The 20,640-nt window shown below is 40.3% G+C and overlaps 1 protein-coding gene across 1 annotated transcript in view; it reads left to right on the forward strand.

The window, feature by feature from the left end:
* Positions 1–20,640, forward strand: part of ENO4 (enolase 4) — an 84,198-nt gene that overhangs the window by 43,303 nt on the left and 20,255 nt on the right. Inside the window, exons 2-5 of the mRNA XM_063307812.1 lie at positions 13,490–13,538; positions 13,633–13,911; positions 19,060–19,188; positions 19,914–20,104. Coding sequence (XP_063163882.1) covers positions 13,490–13,538; positions 13,633–13,911; positions 19,060–19,188; positions 19,914–20,104 — 648 coding nt within the window. The remainder of the gene's footprint in view (positions 1–13,489; positions 13,539–13,632; positions 13,912–19,059; positions 19,189–19,913; positions 20,105–20,640) is intronic.

The following is a 20,640-nucleotide window of genomic DNA, read 5'->3' on the forward strand; positions in this document are numbered from 1 at the left end:
ATTACGATGTTGCAGCATCCCACAGTCACATGATCACCATTTGCGATCTCCATTGCTGGCTTCCAACAGGCAAAGTAAATGGGGAACCCGGCAGAAAGTTGCAAATGGTGATTACAGGACCGCAGGATGCTGCAACCATGCAAGATTCACCTAATGATAGCAACTGGGACTGCTGGAACTGTGGTCATAAGTCAACACGATCACGTGACATCGGACCTTACAACCAAGTCACTTAGCAATTGAGTTCCTGGTCCCAATTACCGTTGGTAAAAGAGGACTACCTGTACTACTTTTTGTCTCTATTAAAATGTCTCTGGAACCTTTTGTTAAGTCCATTGCTAAGATCTGTATCTATCTTGACCTGGGGCACCTATCATCTGACACTATATTGTTAGTCACTTTATATTAAGTATCCATATGGTTTTCTTGGTAAAGTACAGGAGTGGTTTACTATGAGCCTTCTCCTGCACAGTATGGATGATGCTATTGCTGTGTTCACAACAGTGATCATTTGCCTCCAGCATCTTGCTATATTGCTGGTGCCTGCTTACTTTAGCTGGGCAGCTGAGATGACTTTCTTGCCTTGGGTGACCCTGTGTAATGATTGCCTATTCGAAAACAGTATCAGCCTCACAGGCAAGATTCAAGGATATCTGATTTATTAAAGAACAGTAAGCAGTGAAAGACTTTGTATTTCTAGGTGCGAAGATTACTGCAGATGCTGACTGCAGTCAGGAAATCAGAAGACGCTTAATCCTTGGGAGAAGAGCAATGACAAATCTCAATAAAATAGTTAAGAGCAGAGACATCACACTGACAACAAAGGTCCACATAGTTAAAGCAATGGTGTTCCCTGTAGTAACATATGGCTGCGAGAGCTGGACCATAAGGAAGGCTGAGAGAAGGAAGATAGATTCTTTTGAACTGTGGTGTTGGAGGAAAATTCTGAGAGTGCCTTGGACTGCAAGAAGATCCAACCAGTCCATACTCCAGGAAATCAAGCCAGACTGCTCACTTGAGGGAATGATATTAAAGGCAAAACTGAAATACTTTGGCCACATAATGAGAAGACAGGACACCCTGGAGAAAATGCTGATGCTAGGGAGAATGGAAGGCAAAAGGAAGAGGGGCCAACCAAGGGCAAGGTGGATGGATGATATTCTAGAGGTGATGGACTCGTCCCTGGGGGAGCTGGGGGTGTTGACGACTGACAGGAAGTCTGGCGTGGGCTGGTCCATGAAGTCACGAAGAGTCGGAAGCGACTAAACAAATAAACAACAAGCAGGATCACAAAGAAAGTTGAGAATGATGAAAGCATGCCAAATTCAAACTAAAAACCCTCAGTGCAAATGAAATCCCTCCCCCCGTAGAAGCTTCTCAAGTTCACAATCCCAGGTGCTCCTAATGGTTTCTGATGGTCTGCGGGAAAAGGCCTTGAACAGATAACATAATCCAAACACATTCCATTGTAAGGAATTCAGATACAGAGCTTGGTACAAGGTTTCACAGCAGCTCCCTCCCAAACAGAAACGCGTGTCAGTGCCATGGCATGTGAAACATTACAATGTATAAACTACATTGAAACAGTGAACATGACATACTGCCCCCCCAAAATAAAGAATACATTAATCAGCAGGCTTCAAAGGGTAAGCAAGGTGGAAACAGTTAACTAAATCAGGAGCGTTGACATGGTAGGCAGAGACCCATTCAGGATGTGGAAAGTGTGTCCATCAGACCAGATATTGAAGGGTGCCTTGAAGCTTGCGAGAATCAATGATGTCCTTGACTTCAAAGTGTTGTTTGCCGTCAATCATAATTGGAGCAGGAGGGAGAGGTTGAGGGTGCCACTGTGGTGAGTGGTGCACAGGCTTAAGCAAGCTGCAATGGAAAACAGGGTGCAAGCGTTTTAAACTGTGAGGCAGTTCCAATTTAACAGTGACTGGATTGACAAGACCCACAATAGGAAAAGGACCAATGAATTTGGGAGCAAGTTTTTTAGAGGGTTGAGGCAATTTGATAAATTTAGTAGATAGATACACCTGATCTCCAACTTTGAAGTTGTGTTGTAAAGAGCGATGCTTATCAGCTTGTGACTTGTAAGCAACCTGGGCATCAGCCAAAGCTTGTTGAATTACCAGCCAGGAATCAGACAGTTTAATAGCCCAGTCAGATGCAGAACACGTTTGGGAAGGGGGCTGTGGCAGTTCAGGGATAGGAACAAAGTTGTGACCGGAGACCACACGAAAAGGGGTTTGCCTGGTACTCTAATGGACAGCATTGTTATAAGCAACCTCAGCAAAAGGTAATAAGTCCACCCAATTGTCCTGATGGTAGTTAATGTATGCTCTAAGAAACTGTTCCAGAGTGGCGTTTAAAATCTCAGTAGAACCGTCAGTTTCCGGATGGGACGATGTGGACAGGGCTTGTTTGGTGCCAATCAATTTTAAAAATGATTTCCAAAATTGGGAAGTAAACTGTGTGCCGCGTTCACTGACCAAATGGGAGGGGCTACCGTGGAGGTGGTAGATGTGGTGGAGAAACAGGCGCGCCAATTGTGGGGCTGACGGAATGGATGCACATGGAATGAAATGAGCTTGCTTAGAGAAAAAATATTTTATCACCCAAATGACAGTTTTCTTCTGACTGGGAGGCAAGTCTACAATGAAATCCATAGAAATCTCATCCCAGGGGCAGGATGGACTGGCCACTGGCTGTAAAAGCCCCTGTGGTTTCCCCCCTTTACATTTTGACATGGCACAAACAGGACAGGAAGCAACATAGTCTTTTACATCATGTCTTAAGGTTGGCCACCAAAATTGACAGTGAACCAAATGCAAGGTTTTGACAAAACCAAAGTGTCCAGCAAGTTTATCATCATGGGAATGCTGCAAAACATTGGCTCTTAACGTTTCGGGCACATAAAGGTGGTGTTCCACCCACGCCAGACCATTTTCAAAAGAAACATTGTCTCTATTAGCTAGCAACCAAGTGTCAGATTTCAGTGCCTTGAGAAAGTCCTTCTGTAACTGACAAGGAACTTGCACTTTCCGCTTCCCAGGCTGGGCTGGGGGCGGAGTTGCTTGCGCACGGGTCTGGCTCCAAGTGACAGCAACCAAGCCCAATTGTGGTTCAGTGAGAACAGTTCCAACCACATCTGCCACCTGGTCAAGGTCCTGAGGTAAACGTGACAAGGCATCGGCTAAAAAGTTTTTCTTTCCTGGAATAAATTTTAATTGGAAGTTGAAATGGCTGAAAAACTGAGCCCAGTGAATCTGTTTAGGGCTGAGACGTCTTGGGGTGCGGAGGGCTTCTAAATTCCTGTGATCGGTCCAAACCTCAAAAGGGCATTTAGCGCTTTCAAGGAGATGGCGCCAGGTTTCTAAAGCTGCTTTTACAGCAAACGCCTCCTTTTCCCAAACATGCCAACAGCGCTCTGTCTCAGAAAATTTTCTGGATAGATAAGTGCAGGGTTTTAAGCGATTTTCTGAATCCTTTGTAGTAAAATAGCCCCAATGGAGGAGTCAGAAGCATCAACTTGGACCACAAAAGGGCGCTCAGGATCAGGGTGCTGTAGAATGGGTTCAGCAGTGAAAAGGGCTTTTAGTTTCTCAAAGGCTGCTTGACATTCAGTTGTCCAATTCAGCACTGCCCCAGGGTTTTTTACTTGCGGGTTTCCCCCAAGCCCTTGGTATGGAGCAAATCAGTAAGGGGGAGACAAATCTCAGTGAACCCCTGGATGAATTGCCAATATAAATTACTGAACCCTAGGAAACTTTGTAATTGCCTCTAGGTGTGGGGGCGTTCCCAACTGAGAATGGCCTGAATTTTAGCAGGGTCCATCTCTATACTCTGGTCAGACACTCGATAGCCCAGATAGTCAAGTTGGGTTTTGTGAAACTCACATTTGGAAAGTTTGGCATAGAGTTTGGCATCTCTAAGCTTGCGTAACACCTGTTTGAGGAGGCGTTTGTGTTCCTCCTCAGTTTCAGTGTAAATGAGAACATCATCTAGATAGACCAGAATCCCTTTAAACAAATGATCATGTAAAACTTCATTAATCAACTGCATGAAGACTCCGGGTGCCCCTGCTAACCCAAAAGGGAGGACTTTGTACTGAAACGATCCTAGCGGGCAATTAAAAGCAGTTTTCCACTCATCCCCAGCTTTTATGCGAATGTGGAAATAGGCTTCGCGAAGATCGAGCTTGGAGAAAATCTTTCCCTTTGACAAATGAGCTAACATGTCCTTCATAAGAGGGAGAGGGTACTTGTTGACAATAGGGATGGAATTTAACCCTCGATAGTCTGTACAGAGTCAAAGCATGCCATCTTTCTTTTCCCAGAATAACACAGGGGCCCCAACTGGGGAATTAGCAGGTTCAATAAACCCCCTGGACAGATTTTTGTCAATGAAGTCCCGTAATGCCTCAAGCTCCCTCTGAGTCATTGGATAAATTTTTGCCTTGGGTAATTGAGCATTGGGGACCAACTCTATTGCACAGTTGGTTTTCCGGTGAGGGGGTAACTGATCTGCTTCCACTTCCCCAAATACGTCTGCAAATTCTTGGTATTGAGCAGGCAAGCCTTCTAAATGTGGCAAGGTAGGGCACGGCGTGGTGATCGCTGCCTTTCCAACCCCCGCTCAGGCAATTATCTCTGTTGTGGGAGCTTGGTAAAATCTATCAGTGAAAGTTATGGTTCTGTGCTCCCAGTTTATATAGGGGCTTCGATAGGTCAACCATGGGATCCCCAGGATTACCAAGGGATTGCCAACAGGTGCCACAACGAATTTCAAAGTCTCACGGTGACTGCCCATTTGCATTGCCACAGCTCCAGTGAAATGGATCCCCCCCCCCCGCTGTCAAACCATCCAACTGTGTGAAGATCAAAGGATGCTGGAGGAGGAAACTAGGCAGGTCCAAAGCAGCAACCAGTTCAGGGTGAATTAAACACCTGGAACACCCAGAGTCAACTAAAGCCCAGACCTCTGTAGTTTTTGTGCAGGAACCCAATTTCACTTTTACTGCTCAAGTGGGACAGTCAGCACTCACCATAGCATCTTCGCGCCCATCCTCTTCCACCTGCCCACTGGCGCCCTTCATAGCAGGTGGCTGGTGTTTCCCACCGGCTCCTTGGAGTCGGCTTCAGCCTCTCCCAAGAAGTATATTACTTCCTCTGCATCGGCTGTCCCTTTGGCTGCTGTCATTTGCCACGAAGGGGGGGACGATTTGGCTGGCGGCTTCCCCATTTGATCACCAGCCTTGGCTTTTGGGCAATCAGCTGCTTGATGTCCATCTTTTCCACATCTGAAGCACTGACCCCTCGCATAGCGCTGATCTCTTTCCTCATCCCAGGCTCTATAACCTGGCTGGGCAGCAGTCGCAGCACTTCAGGGTCCCCTCACGGTGGCTGGTGGTTTTTCAGGTCTTCTGGTTTGCATGAAGGTATGCTGAGCATGCTCAGCCTTTCCTGTCAGACAGATCCAGTCGTACAATGACTTGGGGTCGTCTCTACACAACGCCCAACATAGGACGTCCCGGTTGAGTCCCTCTTTAAAACGTTCTATTAGAGTGGACTCAGACCAGTCAATGATTTTCCCAGCTAGAGCTTTAAACTCTAGGGCATAATCAGCTACTGACATTTGGCCCTGGGTAAGATCCTTCAGTGCCTTCTTAGCTCTTGCTCTGGCCAGGGGATCTTCAAAATGTAACTAACGCCCACATGAAATCATAAAAATAATCCAGTGCAGGTGAGTCAGCATCAGTTAATTGAACATACCAGTCAGCCGTTCAACCCTTCAACTTGGTGGTGATGGCAGTTATCTTAGCCTCTTCGGAAGGGAAGCATGCCCCAAACTGCCTCATATAACTCTTAGCATTAGTTAAGAAAAAAGATAACTTTGTCAGATCCCCATCAAATTTGACAGAAAAGTCTCTCACTCCACCTCCAGTTGGAGTGTGACCATCAGGCGCTTGTGTGGTTTGGCCCCAGGTTACAGTAGCTTTCCCCTTACGGGGTGAGGATACTGACGACCGGGCTCTGCGGGGTGGAGATTCATCCCGGAGCCATCTCCAGCCCCGCTCCGCCGGCGGTCTGGAAGGGAGTATGGGGGATGGTTGCGGGAAGCTGGGATCTCCCTTGCCCCTCCAGTGACAAAGACAGGTTTTTCAACATGTACTCCATCGATTCTAATTTGGCTTCCATCACTCTTAATCTCTCAGGGGTTCGGGAATCCCCTCTCCTTCGTGCGCCTGGTTTCCTTTCAGTTGACACCCTGTCTGGGGTTAGCAGGAACCGATACTTCCAAGACATCCCTGACGTCCCTGGTTGGGGTTCCCCCACCTCATCCAAGGTGATTAACTCTGCGACCACTTCGCTGGGTGCCGGTTTCTCTGGCTCTTCTGCATCAGTAGATTCCTCTGCGTCAGAATTGGAACTCGATTCATCCCTTGACAGGTCTCGGGATTCTGAAGGCTCTGTGGTGAGATTTAGTTCCCTGCTCCTGACCGTAGACTCGGGCATCACACTAGCCATCTCCTCAAGTCCCCCGGTCGTGGATTGCGACTCAGCCATCGTTAACTATTTTCCCTCACAAGAGACTGATCTTGGTAGGAGCTAACGGTACAATTTTGGGATTCTCAGCTTTATGTAATGATTGCCTATTCTAAAAGAGTATCAGACTCACAGGCAAGATTCAAGGATATCTGATTTATTAAAGAATAGTAAGCAGGATCACAAAGAAAGCTGAGAATGATGAAAGCGTGCCAAATTCAAACTAAAAACCCTTGGTGCAAATGAAATCCCTCCCCCCATAGAAGCTTCTCAAGTTCACAATCCCAGGTGCTCCTAACGGTTTCTGATGGTCTGCGGGAAAAGGCCTTGAACAGATAACATAACCCAAACACATTCCATTGTAAGGAATTCAGATACAGAGCTTGGTACAAGGTTTCACAGCAGCTCCCTCCCAAACAGAAACGCGTGTCAGTGCCATGGCATGTGAAACGTTACAATGTATAAACTACATTGAAACAGTGAACATGACACCCTGGTGGGAATACATACCTTTGGTGTACACTCATGGTATTTCTTTGCTCATCCCTCCCAGAAACTCCCACCACCACGATGAGGCAACACAGCAGGATTTGAGAGTAGGGGGAAGCAGCAAATATCACTATTTATTTATTTATTTATTTTTTATCCCTTTATTATTTTTATAAATAACTCAAGGGGGCAAATATACCTAATATTCCTTCCTCCTCCTATTTTCCCCACAACAACCCTGTGAGGTGAGTTGGGCTGAGAGAGAGTGACTGTCCCAAGGTCACCCTTTCAAGCCTAAGGCGGGATTAGAACTCACAGACTCCTGGTTTCTAGACCAGCACCTTAACCACTAGACCAAACTGGCTCTCTCATAAGTATAAAGAATTATGGGAGTTGTAGTCAAAACATTGGAGGAATCAGGTTGCCTATCCTTGCTGTATCTGTTTATTTCAGAGAAATTCCCATTCAACTCCAGCAGGCATACTTCTAGTAGTCATGAATAATCCAGGCCTGTTACTGAACAACAGTGATATATTATATCCAGCTTTTTTAGCAATCTAAAATGATCATGTAAAAGTTTTACTTTTTAAGGAATGCAAATGAAGTACATGCTAATGAGCAGTCAAGTCTGAAATTTTTTATCAGTGTTCCCATAAAAATAATTTCCAGTAAAGCCCTGAATTTAAACAACATTAAAAGCACTTTATTGATTAGTTTTCATAATTTAATATTCAAGTTAATTTTTTCTGAGTATTGAAGAAACATTTCAAGATATTCATATACTTAGCTGGTAAAAATAGCATGCCACATTTTTAAATGTTTTGTTCACTAAATTACAAAATCTTTGTGAATACCTATCTGAGTCAGACCAAAGAATGAATAATTTAGAATGCAAAATGTTTTATCACCATTGTCTGAATTAGCCTGGAAAAAATCAGACTTCCGTAATATTTCCAAATATCATTTAACAACGTAATAATGTCTTGATCACAATGTATGGCATAGCAATATCTGATGCAGAAACAAACAAGCATGCCAAAGATGTAGACTTCAAGTTCACAGTCTGCAAGCATATTAACACAACAAATGATAACATTGCCAAGAGACTCATTAGTCTGTTGTGTCAATGATCCTTGAACTAATAGGTCCTTTAAAAGCCTCAACATGATAGCTTACAATAGATCCTTCATTAATGCTGGTACAATGGAATTTCTAAGTAAGTCCTGAAATCATTATTTTTACTATGTAAATAATCTATGTTCTGTGGTACATGAGAATTAACACACTACGATCTCCAAATGGATTAGAGAAAATTGATGCCATTTTCCAGAAGCTTAGAGAAGTTAGTGGTGGGAGTCGTACTGAAGTAAGCAATTGTGTTATTTCTTTTCGTAAGAGTATTAGAACAGCTGGAAGTCAAATACCATCTTGCACTAATTGACAGGGGAAAGAATTCTAAAACTCCCCTTATCCCTGATCACTTTTATGGGAAAATTCTATGAAGAGTCAAAGTCAACAGCATCCTCATTTTTGTATGCTAAACACAATAATCTTTAAAAAGACCTGACTAAAAAGTAATGCAACAGCACAGATGTGGCTACCCTGCATTTTATGAGTCCCAAGGGGTTTCTGGACTGTTTAACTGCAGCTCTAGGCAATACCAAAGAGCGTATTGCCTTTTGATATATGTATGTATGTATGTATGTATGTATATGTATACACACACACACACACACATATATATATATATATATATATATATATGTTGATTAAAAACTGAAGAAAGCAACAACACAATCTCCCAAACACTGACATTTAGAATGTGATTAAACAGTTTAGAATTAGATTATAAGCAGTCCTTTTTACCTTCCAAACAAAAATTAATAATTGAGTACATCAAATAATCCCAGAAATTGATAACTATCTGTATATACGAATTTAATTTATGCTATAAACATGTGTAATTTTAGTATATAAGAACATTAAAAAAACCTCTATCCTGTTTACTGACCTAAGCCAGGGACAGTTGACAACAGGCTGCAAATTACTGGATATTCCTAAACATTTTTAATGCAGCAATTAAATTATATGTTACACCTCAAACTGTAAGGACAACAGAAATTTTGGGAAAAATGTAAAATATCAACATTTTAATATTGTTTGATAAAGAAACTTAATATGGTATATAAAAAGACACCCACAGAGAGACACACAGGCTACATGCATTAAATACACTTCGCCAATACAACAAGGCTACCTCATGTGCAAAAGTAGTCTTTTGCATGTATATTAGTGTGGATACAAATTTAAATCTATCTTTTGCCTATTTGCATTGTAATACTCTTCAATGAATCTCAATACATTGGCTACCTTTACTATCTGACATATATGCATCTTTATAGCTACCAGTTATATATGACAAATGTGTTTTGTTCAACTGTTAAAGGACTCAAATTTAGTTAGAGTTGAGCCATCACAAAAATGCAATCATTCGTCAAGACTGCAGTTCCATTTACGGAAATTGATATCTTCTACATCAGGATCCAATTTAGTATATACAGTACAGTATAACCCTAGTTGTTCTCTCTGAATAACTGATTTAGTACAGTAAAAGCACAAAAAAAATTATTCAGAGAAATTTATAAGGCACTATCTCTAAAGTATTTATGGATTTATAATTCATAATGATGAAAATATACACTGGGAATTCAATTTTCTGCTAGATCTAGTACAATAATTATTTATCAACTGTAATTCAATGTATACTTGATATAAGAATTTCTTGCAAACTGGAAGACTTTAGAATATGTCAAGCTACTTAAAAACACATTATCTCAGAAAATAAAACGAACCCAAGTTTGTGACCACAATTTAATTTTAAAAATGTGTAGAACTGTAAGTGTGTTGCCAAAAATTTAATTTCCTGAATTTTAATAAAAACTAATGGGATGCAGCAATGCACAGTACCTCCTTTAAGGAATGTCTTTTCAATTCAGAAACTTTTTTGGTGACTACAGAGACGTGAAGAGGGATTAACTCCCTGCAGAGATACTAGGATATTTCAGAAAGGATGTGAATGAAAAAGAAAATGATGCAGTGGAGATTTTTCTTCATTACTTCCCAGCCCACTGAAGTGAACATACAATGAGGGAGGTCCATGTACATTGATTTCAGATCTAAAGAAGTATACAGCTAACAGCAGTTTAAGTGTATCCATTTTCAGTTAGTTCAAACAAAATTACAAATGAAGAAAGTAACAAAGTATTTTTTGGAGGAAATTACAGGCAAAAAGTGATCATTTAGATTGAGAAATGTTTTTTTCCATCAAAAGTAAAGGTTTCTGTATGTGTGTCTCACACACACACACAAACATATAGTGAAAAAGGGCTTTTGGTTGCTTTATCCTTGGTAGAGATTTTGCAAGCTGTAATCTCTGTTCCTTTCAGCATGGTAATCTTCAGCAATTTTGTTGTTCAAAGAGTCTTTTTTGATCCTAAAAAGGTACTTGCTAGAAAATTTCTGACAATAAAGATCATAACCAACCTGAGATGTCTTGAAAATCAGCGCACAATTTGTGTAAAAAAATAAAAAGGTCTTACATATCTCTAACTAAACAGTGCCTAAGCTTTCTGTAATGTGTACTTAACATATACAAAAGAGCAATTTAAACAGTACTGATTAATATTTGCTGGTTTGATAAATAAATACTATTAACCCTGATTTTTTCTAAGGCCTTTCTTTTATATAATGCTATTACTTAAGAGCTTAGCCCCATTTCATAGAGAGAAATGGTTAAGCTAGCTAAGATCAAGTACATTGCTCAAGATAACATGCATAGTTCTAACAACAGCAATGTTTTAGTACACTTAATCATTTACTTACACTTAACCAACTTAACCATTTTCAAATGAAAAAGTTAAGCTGTGTGATTTGTTATGTCTAATTTACTGTTATGTATATATACAACAGTAAAATTTGAAATATAGATCTACAAGGTATCTAAGCCATAGTAGAATCAAAGAACAATTTTATGAAAGAACTTGTTTATAAGAATGAGAAATATGTCATGATAAAGTATGCATTATTTTTGTGGAAATGAGGCAATAAACTTTAAGCTAATTAGCGACATAATCCACTCTTTTTTATGTCATTCTATGATAATTTTGGACACTTCTGTTTTCTGCAGTTGTTTCTTTTAATTACTTTGGTTAGAACTGATTGTTGGAAATAACACAACTTCAAATCATATCTTGAGGTTTGTGCTTTTCAATGGTTAAATTAACTATTTAAATTAACTACAGTTTGAGGTTAAATTAAGTACAGTTTGAGGTTTAGATGTAGTATAAACAACAGAAGTAATGCTAAGGAAAGAACAAGGGGGAGGAGCTCATTCACCTAAGATTTATTGTAGTTAATTTGCACTGCAATGAACCATAATTTTTGTACAGTCTAAACACAGCTAGGAATGGTGATATTACCCTCCCACTTCAGCATATGTCCATTCACACCAGTTTGATATGTTTTTCTGGAATCAGTTTCTTTCTTGTCGTCTTTGGAAGGTGAGTCCATTATGTTGTGCAAGTCAGTCCTTGCATAACAGAGTCATCTATATGAGAGGAAAGTATTAATAAGATAGGATCATCAAGGCTTTGCAGAAATATAAGCAAAACAAAGAACAGCTAAGAGGGAATTCAAAGAGCTTAGCAAGCATGGAATATTCAAGGGTTACAGAACGCTAAATTGTTAGTGTCGGAGCCAGAAAACTAAATAGGTGAGGGTGGGGTGGTATAAAATGAAGCTTTATGGAAGAAAAACATGAATAAAGCACTTCATTCACACTGTAGCATGTACAGGCCCCATGTTAGTCTAGGAATTCAATTAAGTTCAGTTCAATTCAGAAGGCAAGAATATAACATGGTTATTTATAAGTAAGTTTTTGGTACTATTATCAATGATCAACTAATGTTTAAAATATGCTACCAGTGTGCCTGTCAGAAATCAGCAGTACCTCATCCCTTGCCTTTTCCAGCTCATTTACTCTTTTTGCAGAGAGAGAAGGACAAGTCCAGGAGAGCTATCAAAAGAACAGGCATGAATGAGAAGAGACCAATTCTGTTGGAGCAGCACCTGCCACCTCTTACTCACTTTCTTCTCCTTTGGGGGCAGCAAGACAGGGAGAAATGATTTCTACTCTGTCTAGGGAAAGCGGAGAAGCTGCTGACTTGTTTCACATATCACTTAAGCCATTAGGTACTTGGTTTTGGACACTTTGGTTTCTGGGACATGCTTTATTGCTTAATGCAGTATGGACCACTACATTGTTACTGAAAGTTTTTGAACACCATCACATAACCTAGAGCTGGTAACACAGTGACTGTAGACACAATGGCAAACATGATTCCTTAGAGACAAAATAATGGGCTGCCATTAAGGGATGAAAATTTTGTTTCATGTATCTTGTCAATTCCCTCTGTACATCCTCAGGTGCTTTAGAAACCACAGGTGCTTTCTAATGCTTTCACAATTTTAATAGATAGAAATGCTGAATTTTTCCACGACTGAATAATGACAAGCTTTACAGTACTTCATTTAGGAGGTTACAATAAGCTTTTGTTCCTTGATGCTATAACTAACATATAGCAACATATATCAGTTTCAGATATCAACAGTATTCAAACCTATTTTCTATTCTTCAGTTAGTGACAGAAACACTGGATTTATGCAAAACTCTGAAACTCTTTGAATAACTCTTCAGCAATTTTATCACATTTCCAGCATCCAAATACATTAATTCAGTGTAAGCTATCTGACTCACTGATAATCTAAGCAAAATGGACTTCTTTCACTACGGTACTAACAAAACATGTAACAACATTTTCTACAATTACCTCTCCACGATAAAATTTCCCAGATTCTTGTCTTCATAATATTTTAAGCAGAGGACTTCCTCCTCACTTAATCTCTAACATTCAATATTGTTTGCAAAAAATAAAAGAAGTTCCCATCAAATAAAGAAAATCAGATGATAAACCAAGAGCTGTCAATCACACATTATTGTGCATGGAGTGTACAGAGCCTAGTCCTCATTCTAAATCATTCTGGCTGAGAATGCCACATCTACGGCAAGTAATGCATGCTGAGAAACCGTCCCCAGCCGCAGGAACAGCCTCAATTTCCAATTCTCAGGATACCCTGAATCACTAACAAGCCAGCCAGATTTTACTCTACTGCATTAGGTGTATTCAAACCTAATGGTTAGTGTACGGGTCCAGTGTGTCATGCGAATCCAGAAATGTGAATAAACTGAATCAACCATGACTACGTTCATCAAGGATAAGCATGAGGTGCCAGAATAGCTCCCTCTCTATCCGGGCATGATGGCAGGGACGACACCCTCCTGGAAGGACTAGGGTCATTCCTCCTCCCATCTACGCTTTATTTTTCTACAGGTGTCAACGGGTTCTCTTGCAACGCAGCGCCGGCCGTGTCTCCCCCAAGGTAAATCCCATTAAGTTCAATGCAGCTCGCTCGCTCTCAGCGTTGCAGATGCAGACCCTGAACGTTGAACCAGTGCGGATCGGTCGAGCGTTAGAGGAGACGATTTCGCGAGACTTCGGAAGTCTCGGGACAAGGCGGAGAGCGTGCCCGTTTCCTAGCGACGGCCACGGGGATCTTGAACGAGGAAGTCGTGGCGCGCGGGGAAGCTTACGCGGGGAGGGAAGTGCAACCGCAGCAGGATCGGCGGTTTACTGTCATGGATCTCAAACACCAGGCTGCAGAATATTACCGGAGCAATGAAGTACCGCAGCGCCTGGAGGAAGTGCTGAACACCATGTTCTACCAGCGTCCCGCAGACCTCTACGGGTATCTGGTACGCTAAACTGGACAGCGGCACCAAATTGGGCGGCTGCGCCTTTGCACGGAACAAAATGAGCGCGCAGGCGTAGTAAATGGAGGCGCTCGGAGGAGGCAAAGGGTTCCTTTAGGGACGTTGTGTGAACTGGGCTTGTAATTGTGATCTAGTGCAGTGTTTCTCAACCTCAGCAGCTTGAAGAAGCATGTTGGCTGGGGAATTCTGGGAGTTGAAGTCCATACATCTTAAAGCGCTGAGATTGAGAAACAGTGGCCTAGTGGATGAACTAATAGCCTTGGATTTTGTGGGATTCTTAGAACTTCCTGTAAAGTAAATCACTCATTGGTTTTGTTGCACTTTTAAAATTTAAGATAATACCTTTATTATAATGTAAACTCAGATGTGAAATGTAGAGAAGCATTTGTCGCTATGGACATCAGGAGGTCTCTCTATTTGAAGGCAGCCTAAATTATAATGAATGTGAAATCTTTAGTGTAGCTTTCCCTAACCTGGTGCCTTCTTTATGTGTTAGGGCTGCTTTAGAAGACATAATATTTTGATCCTAGAAAATAAATTGATCCTAGATCCTAGATTGATCCTAGAAATTGATCCTAGAAAATAAATAAGATTGCTAATTTAAAAAGTCTGGCATACAGTGGTTGTTTGCTAACAATAATGCACCTCTAAGTTCAGAGATAGAGAAACTGATAGGTTAGCTTAGATGGGGGGACATACTGGAATATAAATCAAGTTAATGATAGCTTCATAAATACAACATTCAGTTCTAAACATATTGTGCCAGCATGGGGATCCATAACAAACTGAGTTTATGTCAAAATGATGACTTGCATATTGTGCTATCATAATGCAAATGCCACCCTTGTGTACTTGTGTCCCAACATCTGATACAGATATGTAAGTTACTGTATTTGCATCATGACATGCATGTTGTCACTCCCCCTCCCCCTGCTTCCCAGGGATGCCTGTGCATGACAGCCTTAATTATGGTGGGTTCCTATTTTTTATAAAAGCTTAATTAAACAGTTACTGATGGGATAGGAGTTGTAGAGTTTGGAACTACTTCCTTATATTTTCAGTTTTTTAAAAAGACATGTATAATTTAGTGCTTTTATTACAGAATTTCCAGAATTCTGGTAATGAACAGTACTCTACCCAATTTTTTGCAAACAAGTAAACCAAATTTTTTCAGGATTGTAGTTTGGGATCTTCATTTCAGGCCTTCAAACTTGGGGGTGGGGCAGGGGTCTGATCTTTTGTATTGGGCTACAGCTCACCTCCTGTAGTCTTCTTTTTTCATTATAGCATAATAAAGCATGATTATACATTGATCATCTTCTATTCTTATTGTCAGAAAAAACATCCGTCAACTGTTTGTCTCTTATCTCCCCAAACTGAGTAAGATATGCAAGGTCCTGCTTTTTCTGCACACATTATCTGTTATCCTTCAGGAGTCTCTCTCTCTCTCTTCTCCACCCCACTTCCCACAGCAGCTCACAACCCTCATTGTTAAACTGAGAAGAGAGGAAACCCATCCTAGAATAAACTACTGCTTTATATGCATCATTATATTCATCATACCAGAATTGCCTTTTATACAATAAGCTAACTTTGGATAGAACAACAGAAGCATCAAAACAAATAACAAGTGTTCCCTCCAGACATCTAGATATTCTTCCATGGCTGCTCTTACTGGAGTGTTTTTATCCACATGCTGGGAAATGATACTTCATTCCTTCATTTCACAAATGAAAACAAAATTATGATTGGCGTACCACAGTTGTACACCCAAGAGCACTTTTCTACCCATTTACACATTATTCAAGTCTCTTTTATTATGGATTATAATGTCTTCTACTGATTTAAAACTAGAGAGGATATCAGCTCTTTTAGTGCCTTGATGGTGAAGTACACTGCTGCAGCCACAGGGTAAAAAATGCTATGCAAACCGTGCTATGGATAGTGCCTTATCAGGCAGGTCCTACCATTATTTCAGAGCAGTGATGTCAAGCCTTAAGGTAACCAGAGGTTCTGCTATCTTGTTTCTCTGGCTTTTTTTTTAAAGGGACTTGCTCTCCAGAACTGGAAAGAGGAAAATGTATCTATATTAGCATATGTCAAAGCCAGCAGATCTTTGGATTGAGCAGATCCACAGTGTGGCCTGGAATCCTATATGGGTAACCTCAACACCTCCATTTCCTTCCTTCCTTTCCACCATCAAAAAGAAGCAGACCTGGAAGCTGGCACATTGGTGAAAGTGATATAACAATTCTAATGTTAGATCTCACCATCCAAGATTGTTCTCTTCCAGACCTGGAGGAATAAATCCAAATGCCCCTGTCGTCTTTCTTAGGATGCCTTCCAGAGGCATACATTTATTTATATAAAACAACTGCCATGGTAGGCTGTGCCTCGACACCTCTCAGGATATTTTTAGGAAGGGATTAAGAAGTAAAAACAATCCCAAGTGTAAGTGCCCTGAGTATGCAAGCTTTTTTGAAGTCTGAGATGCTTTTCTGAAAAGACCTAGAGTTCATCCCTGAATCTAATGGAAAAGAATTGGCAGTTAGCAGTGTTGAAATCAAAAAGAAGGAAATAAATAGAAGGAAAAGAGCCATTGGTGCATAAGAACCAAAGGAAACAGCTAAAGAAACACGGATTGAAAAGAAAAAAAAGGCAGGAATAAAAGGGAGCAGGAAAAAGAAGCCATCTCCTAAAGAAAATATCAGCAGTTAAAATCTGAAGCCGGTGTGTAATGTGCTGGGTGCAGAGCAGTCTAGTTTCCTACATCACTAAGCAGTTTGCCAGAAAAGAAAACAACAGAATAACATTAGGAGCCAACTACCATCAAAACAGATTCTTTGTCTGTTTTCTTAAACAATGTGGAAGTAAATCCTTTCTCAAAGCCAGTGTACATTGGTCCCTCCAGCAATGCATATCTCCAAATTCCTCTCACCTCTCCCCCTTCCCTGCCACCTGCTTCAGCTGTCCTTCCACCACTGTTCTGGACAACAGCAATGACTGGCGTCTCCTGCTCTCTTCACCTCAAGCAGCATTGCCAGCCCTATTTCTTGGGACAGTTCAGGCTGCCTCCTTGAACCACAAAGCACCTTTCTCTTCAATAATGAAGTACTTGGTAATATCTTCTTGGTGGATAAAGGCTGCACTGGCACCCAGCACGTCTCCACACCCAGGCTTGTGCTTCTGGTGAGTGGTGGAGTCTTTGATGCTATGTTCTATCTTCAGTGGTGCAGCGGTTGAGGCTTAGAGCAAGACGGAAGATAAAGTGGCAGGAAAGTAGATCTGGGAGACCTAAACCAGGAACGATTGTGGTGACTTGGATTTGGACTTTTCATTGTAGAACCACCGCCTCAGTGTGCGTGGATGGGCTTGTAAGTGATTTTTTAGACAGAGGTTTGAGAGAAGTATTGATGGCATCAACCTCTGAATTACTGGCAAGGATATGGTGCATCTGCCCTGGCCGTCGTGGATCTCTCAGTGGGTTTTGATACCGTAGACTGAGGGTTAGGAGCAGGGGGCACTGTTTTACAGTGATTCTGCTTCCTCCATAACTAGTTCCAGTTGGTGTTGGTGGAATGGTGATAACAGAACAGCTACATATCACCCTAGTTGAAGCAGATTACCTGGACTCTTTTTAGTCAGTATGGGTATGGGACTGAGATGGTATTGGGTGCTCTAATCTATTACCTTTGTCCAAACTTGGATGGTGGTAGTGCCAATCTCCTGGTCCTCTTAAAGCTCTCAATGGCTTTTGATATCATTGACCATGGAATCTCTTTGGACTGTCTGCTAGAGTTGAGGTTGTAGGCACTGTTCTGCAGTGGTTCTGCTCTTTCCTCAGAGGGCAGTTACAGTTGTAATGGTGGGGGAGAAGATCCCTATCGAATCAGTGTTCCTTATCTTGTGAAATGCCACAGGGGTCAATCTTCTTTCCTCTGCTTTTTAACCAACTATATGAAGTTGTTGAAAGATTTTATATGACAGTTTGGGGTTGATGATGATACCCAATCACCCTGGGCTGTTGCTGTTGATGTTTTATCCCAGTGCCCAGAGACTATAAGGGTTAGGTTGGGGAGAACATGCTGAAGCTGAATCAAAGCAAGTAGCAACTTGGATACTGTAATTCACACCTCATTATCACTTGGTTAGACTGCTACAATACACTCTATATGGGGCTGCCCTTAAAGCCTTTTTGGAAACTACTGTTAGCCCCAAATGCTGCAGTCTGTGCTAACTGGGACCTGATGCTGGAAGCATGTTTCACCTGTATGTTAGATTTAATTTCCAGCCTATCCCAGAACTCTGGGTTTATTTTTGTAGTTTTATTTCACTGTAGATACATAAAAAGTCTACTCTGATAGTTACTTTTATATCCCTCCCAGTGGATATACTTTATAAACTGTGCCCAAGAATCCACTAACACATTCAATATTAGCAAATACATCTTACAATCTGGCAAGTTCAGCTTCTTGTTGCATTTGTGTACTCATCTGTTCCTGAAGAAGGATAGGGGCTTCTCTAAAGACCTTGATGAATCTTTAAAAAAATCTTGAAAAGCAATTTAAAACTCTTTTTACTTTCTAAGTATATCAGCTCAACAGGAATAAGATCTCAGCCAATTCTCCAAATCACAAACATATCCCAATGTATCATTGAATATCCTGGAGTACTTTCAAGAGAGATTTTTCATGAGGGCCAGGCAATGTGCCTGATACCATCAAGTCAAAATGATAAGCTAAAATCCAGTAGGATCAGTATTAATGGTACAAGTCAAGAGAGGGATGGTGGTCAGATTTGTTGGTATTTATCACAGATGAATGAATACCATTGCAGTTACCAGCACTGTACTCCAGAATATTATTTATGTTCAACAGAGCATAAGAAGCCAACATCAGATTTAAGAAATGTATGGACTTTTATTAGTAATAGTCCTTCTTCTGGGGGAGATGGGCAGTGGCTAAATTTGAGTAATAAATAAATAGCTATGATCCAAATCCAATTCCTGAATTACTAACCCAGGAATTAGTAACTAAATGAACCACCTAATAAATTTAATGCAAAAAAATAAATTGCAACTGTATCTTTGAAAGCCTGTGAATCTAATTGCATTAATTATTGGTCTTCCAGGCAAACTTCTTCGCTAAATTATCAAAACCTCCAGTGATATGCAAATTAGATGCTAAAAGTGTGCTAGATGGAATTGGTCGACCAACATTAGAAGTTGAAGTCTTTTGCCGAATTAGGGAATGTGACAAGGTATGAACTGAGCTGCACTTAATTCTGTATTTATTTATTCAATTTCAAGGCTGCCCAACTCCACTGCAACTCTAGGCAACTTGTAATTAAATCATTAAAAGGAAAAGATATATCAAAGAAAAACAATACAGCTGACTAGAAGACAGAATCAAAAAGCAAAGGGGCTCAACCACCATCCTAACCCCAGGTGGTTTGGGTGTTTGATATTCCAGTGACAGATACAAGAGAAGCTATTGTCCCCTAATGGAGTCCACTTATCCATTTAATACCAAGAGTTGATTTTCTAGCAAAATAAGAGGGGTTTATTTTTCTTCTAAATAACACTCAGAAAGATTCAGATTGGGCCTTGGTGATAGGGAAGACAGTTAAGATTTGTTCAAATTTGTATCAGGGGGACATTGTAAAATATATTCTAAGAGCATTGGATTAATCAAAATTTGACATAAAACTGCTGTTTATGTTTTTAAAAAAACTATATTAAAACTATATATAGAGTAAATGCAAGTTAAATAAAAAGCTTTGAATAAAATTCTACTGAAGAATTAAAATCTATGAATTACCTTGGTGAAATACCTGAAGTGAGATAAGTTTATTATATTTGTCAGTGGAAGAGTATGGAAAAACCATACATCAATAATAAAAAAAATTTTAGTAGAAAATAATTTCAATGTCATGCTTACTATGTGACATTTCAATAATAAACATCTTTAAATATTGTTGCACAGATGATTTGTTCCAGCATGATCTCGTCTCATGGTGAAATTCTTGAAAATGCTTCACTGGAAGCAATTGATGCAGATGAAAAGGAAAGATATGAATCTTTGAATATAGCAGTTGAATGGATAAATGAATCACTGAATGAAATGCTCAGAGGCCTTCAACCTAGTGACCAACAAAACATAGATGAGTTATTAGGGTAAGTGTCACATATTTATTTTGTTATTCAGTATTTTTTACTTTGAAATTCCATTATGTTCTAATTCAGCACTTGCACACAACATACTTAAGGGCCTGAAGCAGTATTCTTTAATATTTATTAGGACATTTTGTTATACAGTCCAGCTGTCCACTAGTCAGTAAGTCTTGCTATCGTAAGTGCTCATTATCTGAGAAATGCCATTCAGTGGTAGCAATATGGAATGAATGAAATAGATCAGTGATATAGGTACCAAGGACAACGAGGGAGGATGGATAGCAATATGAATAGCTAGATTCAGCTACTGCACTAATGCAAGAGAATACAGCCCAAAGCCCTCCATGTATTTGAGAATATAACTCCCATTATGTGTCAGTATTTCTCCATCTTTTTTTTTGTAATAAATTTTATTAAATTCAAGAAGAGAATAACTACAAAGAAAGACAAAAGAACTAAAAAAGTGCAGAAACACAAGAGAATTTTTGTTTTAATTTACAAAAAGGTGTGGCTTCCGAATTTTAACAGCAAGGATATAC

Source organism: Candoia aspera, chromosome 6 (genome assembly GCF_035149785.1).
Source record: "Candoia aspera isolate rCanAsp1 chromosome 6, rCanAsp1.hap2, whole genome shotgun sequence".
Lineage (NCBI taxonomy): Eukaryota > Metazoa > Chordata > Lepidosauria > Squamata > Boidae > Candoia > Candoia aspera.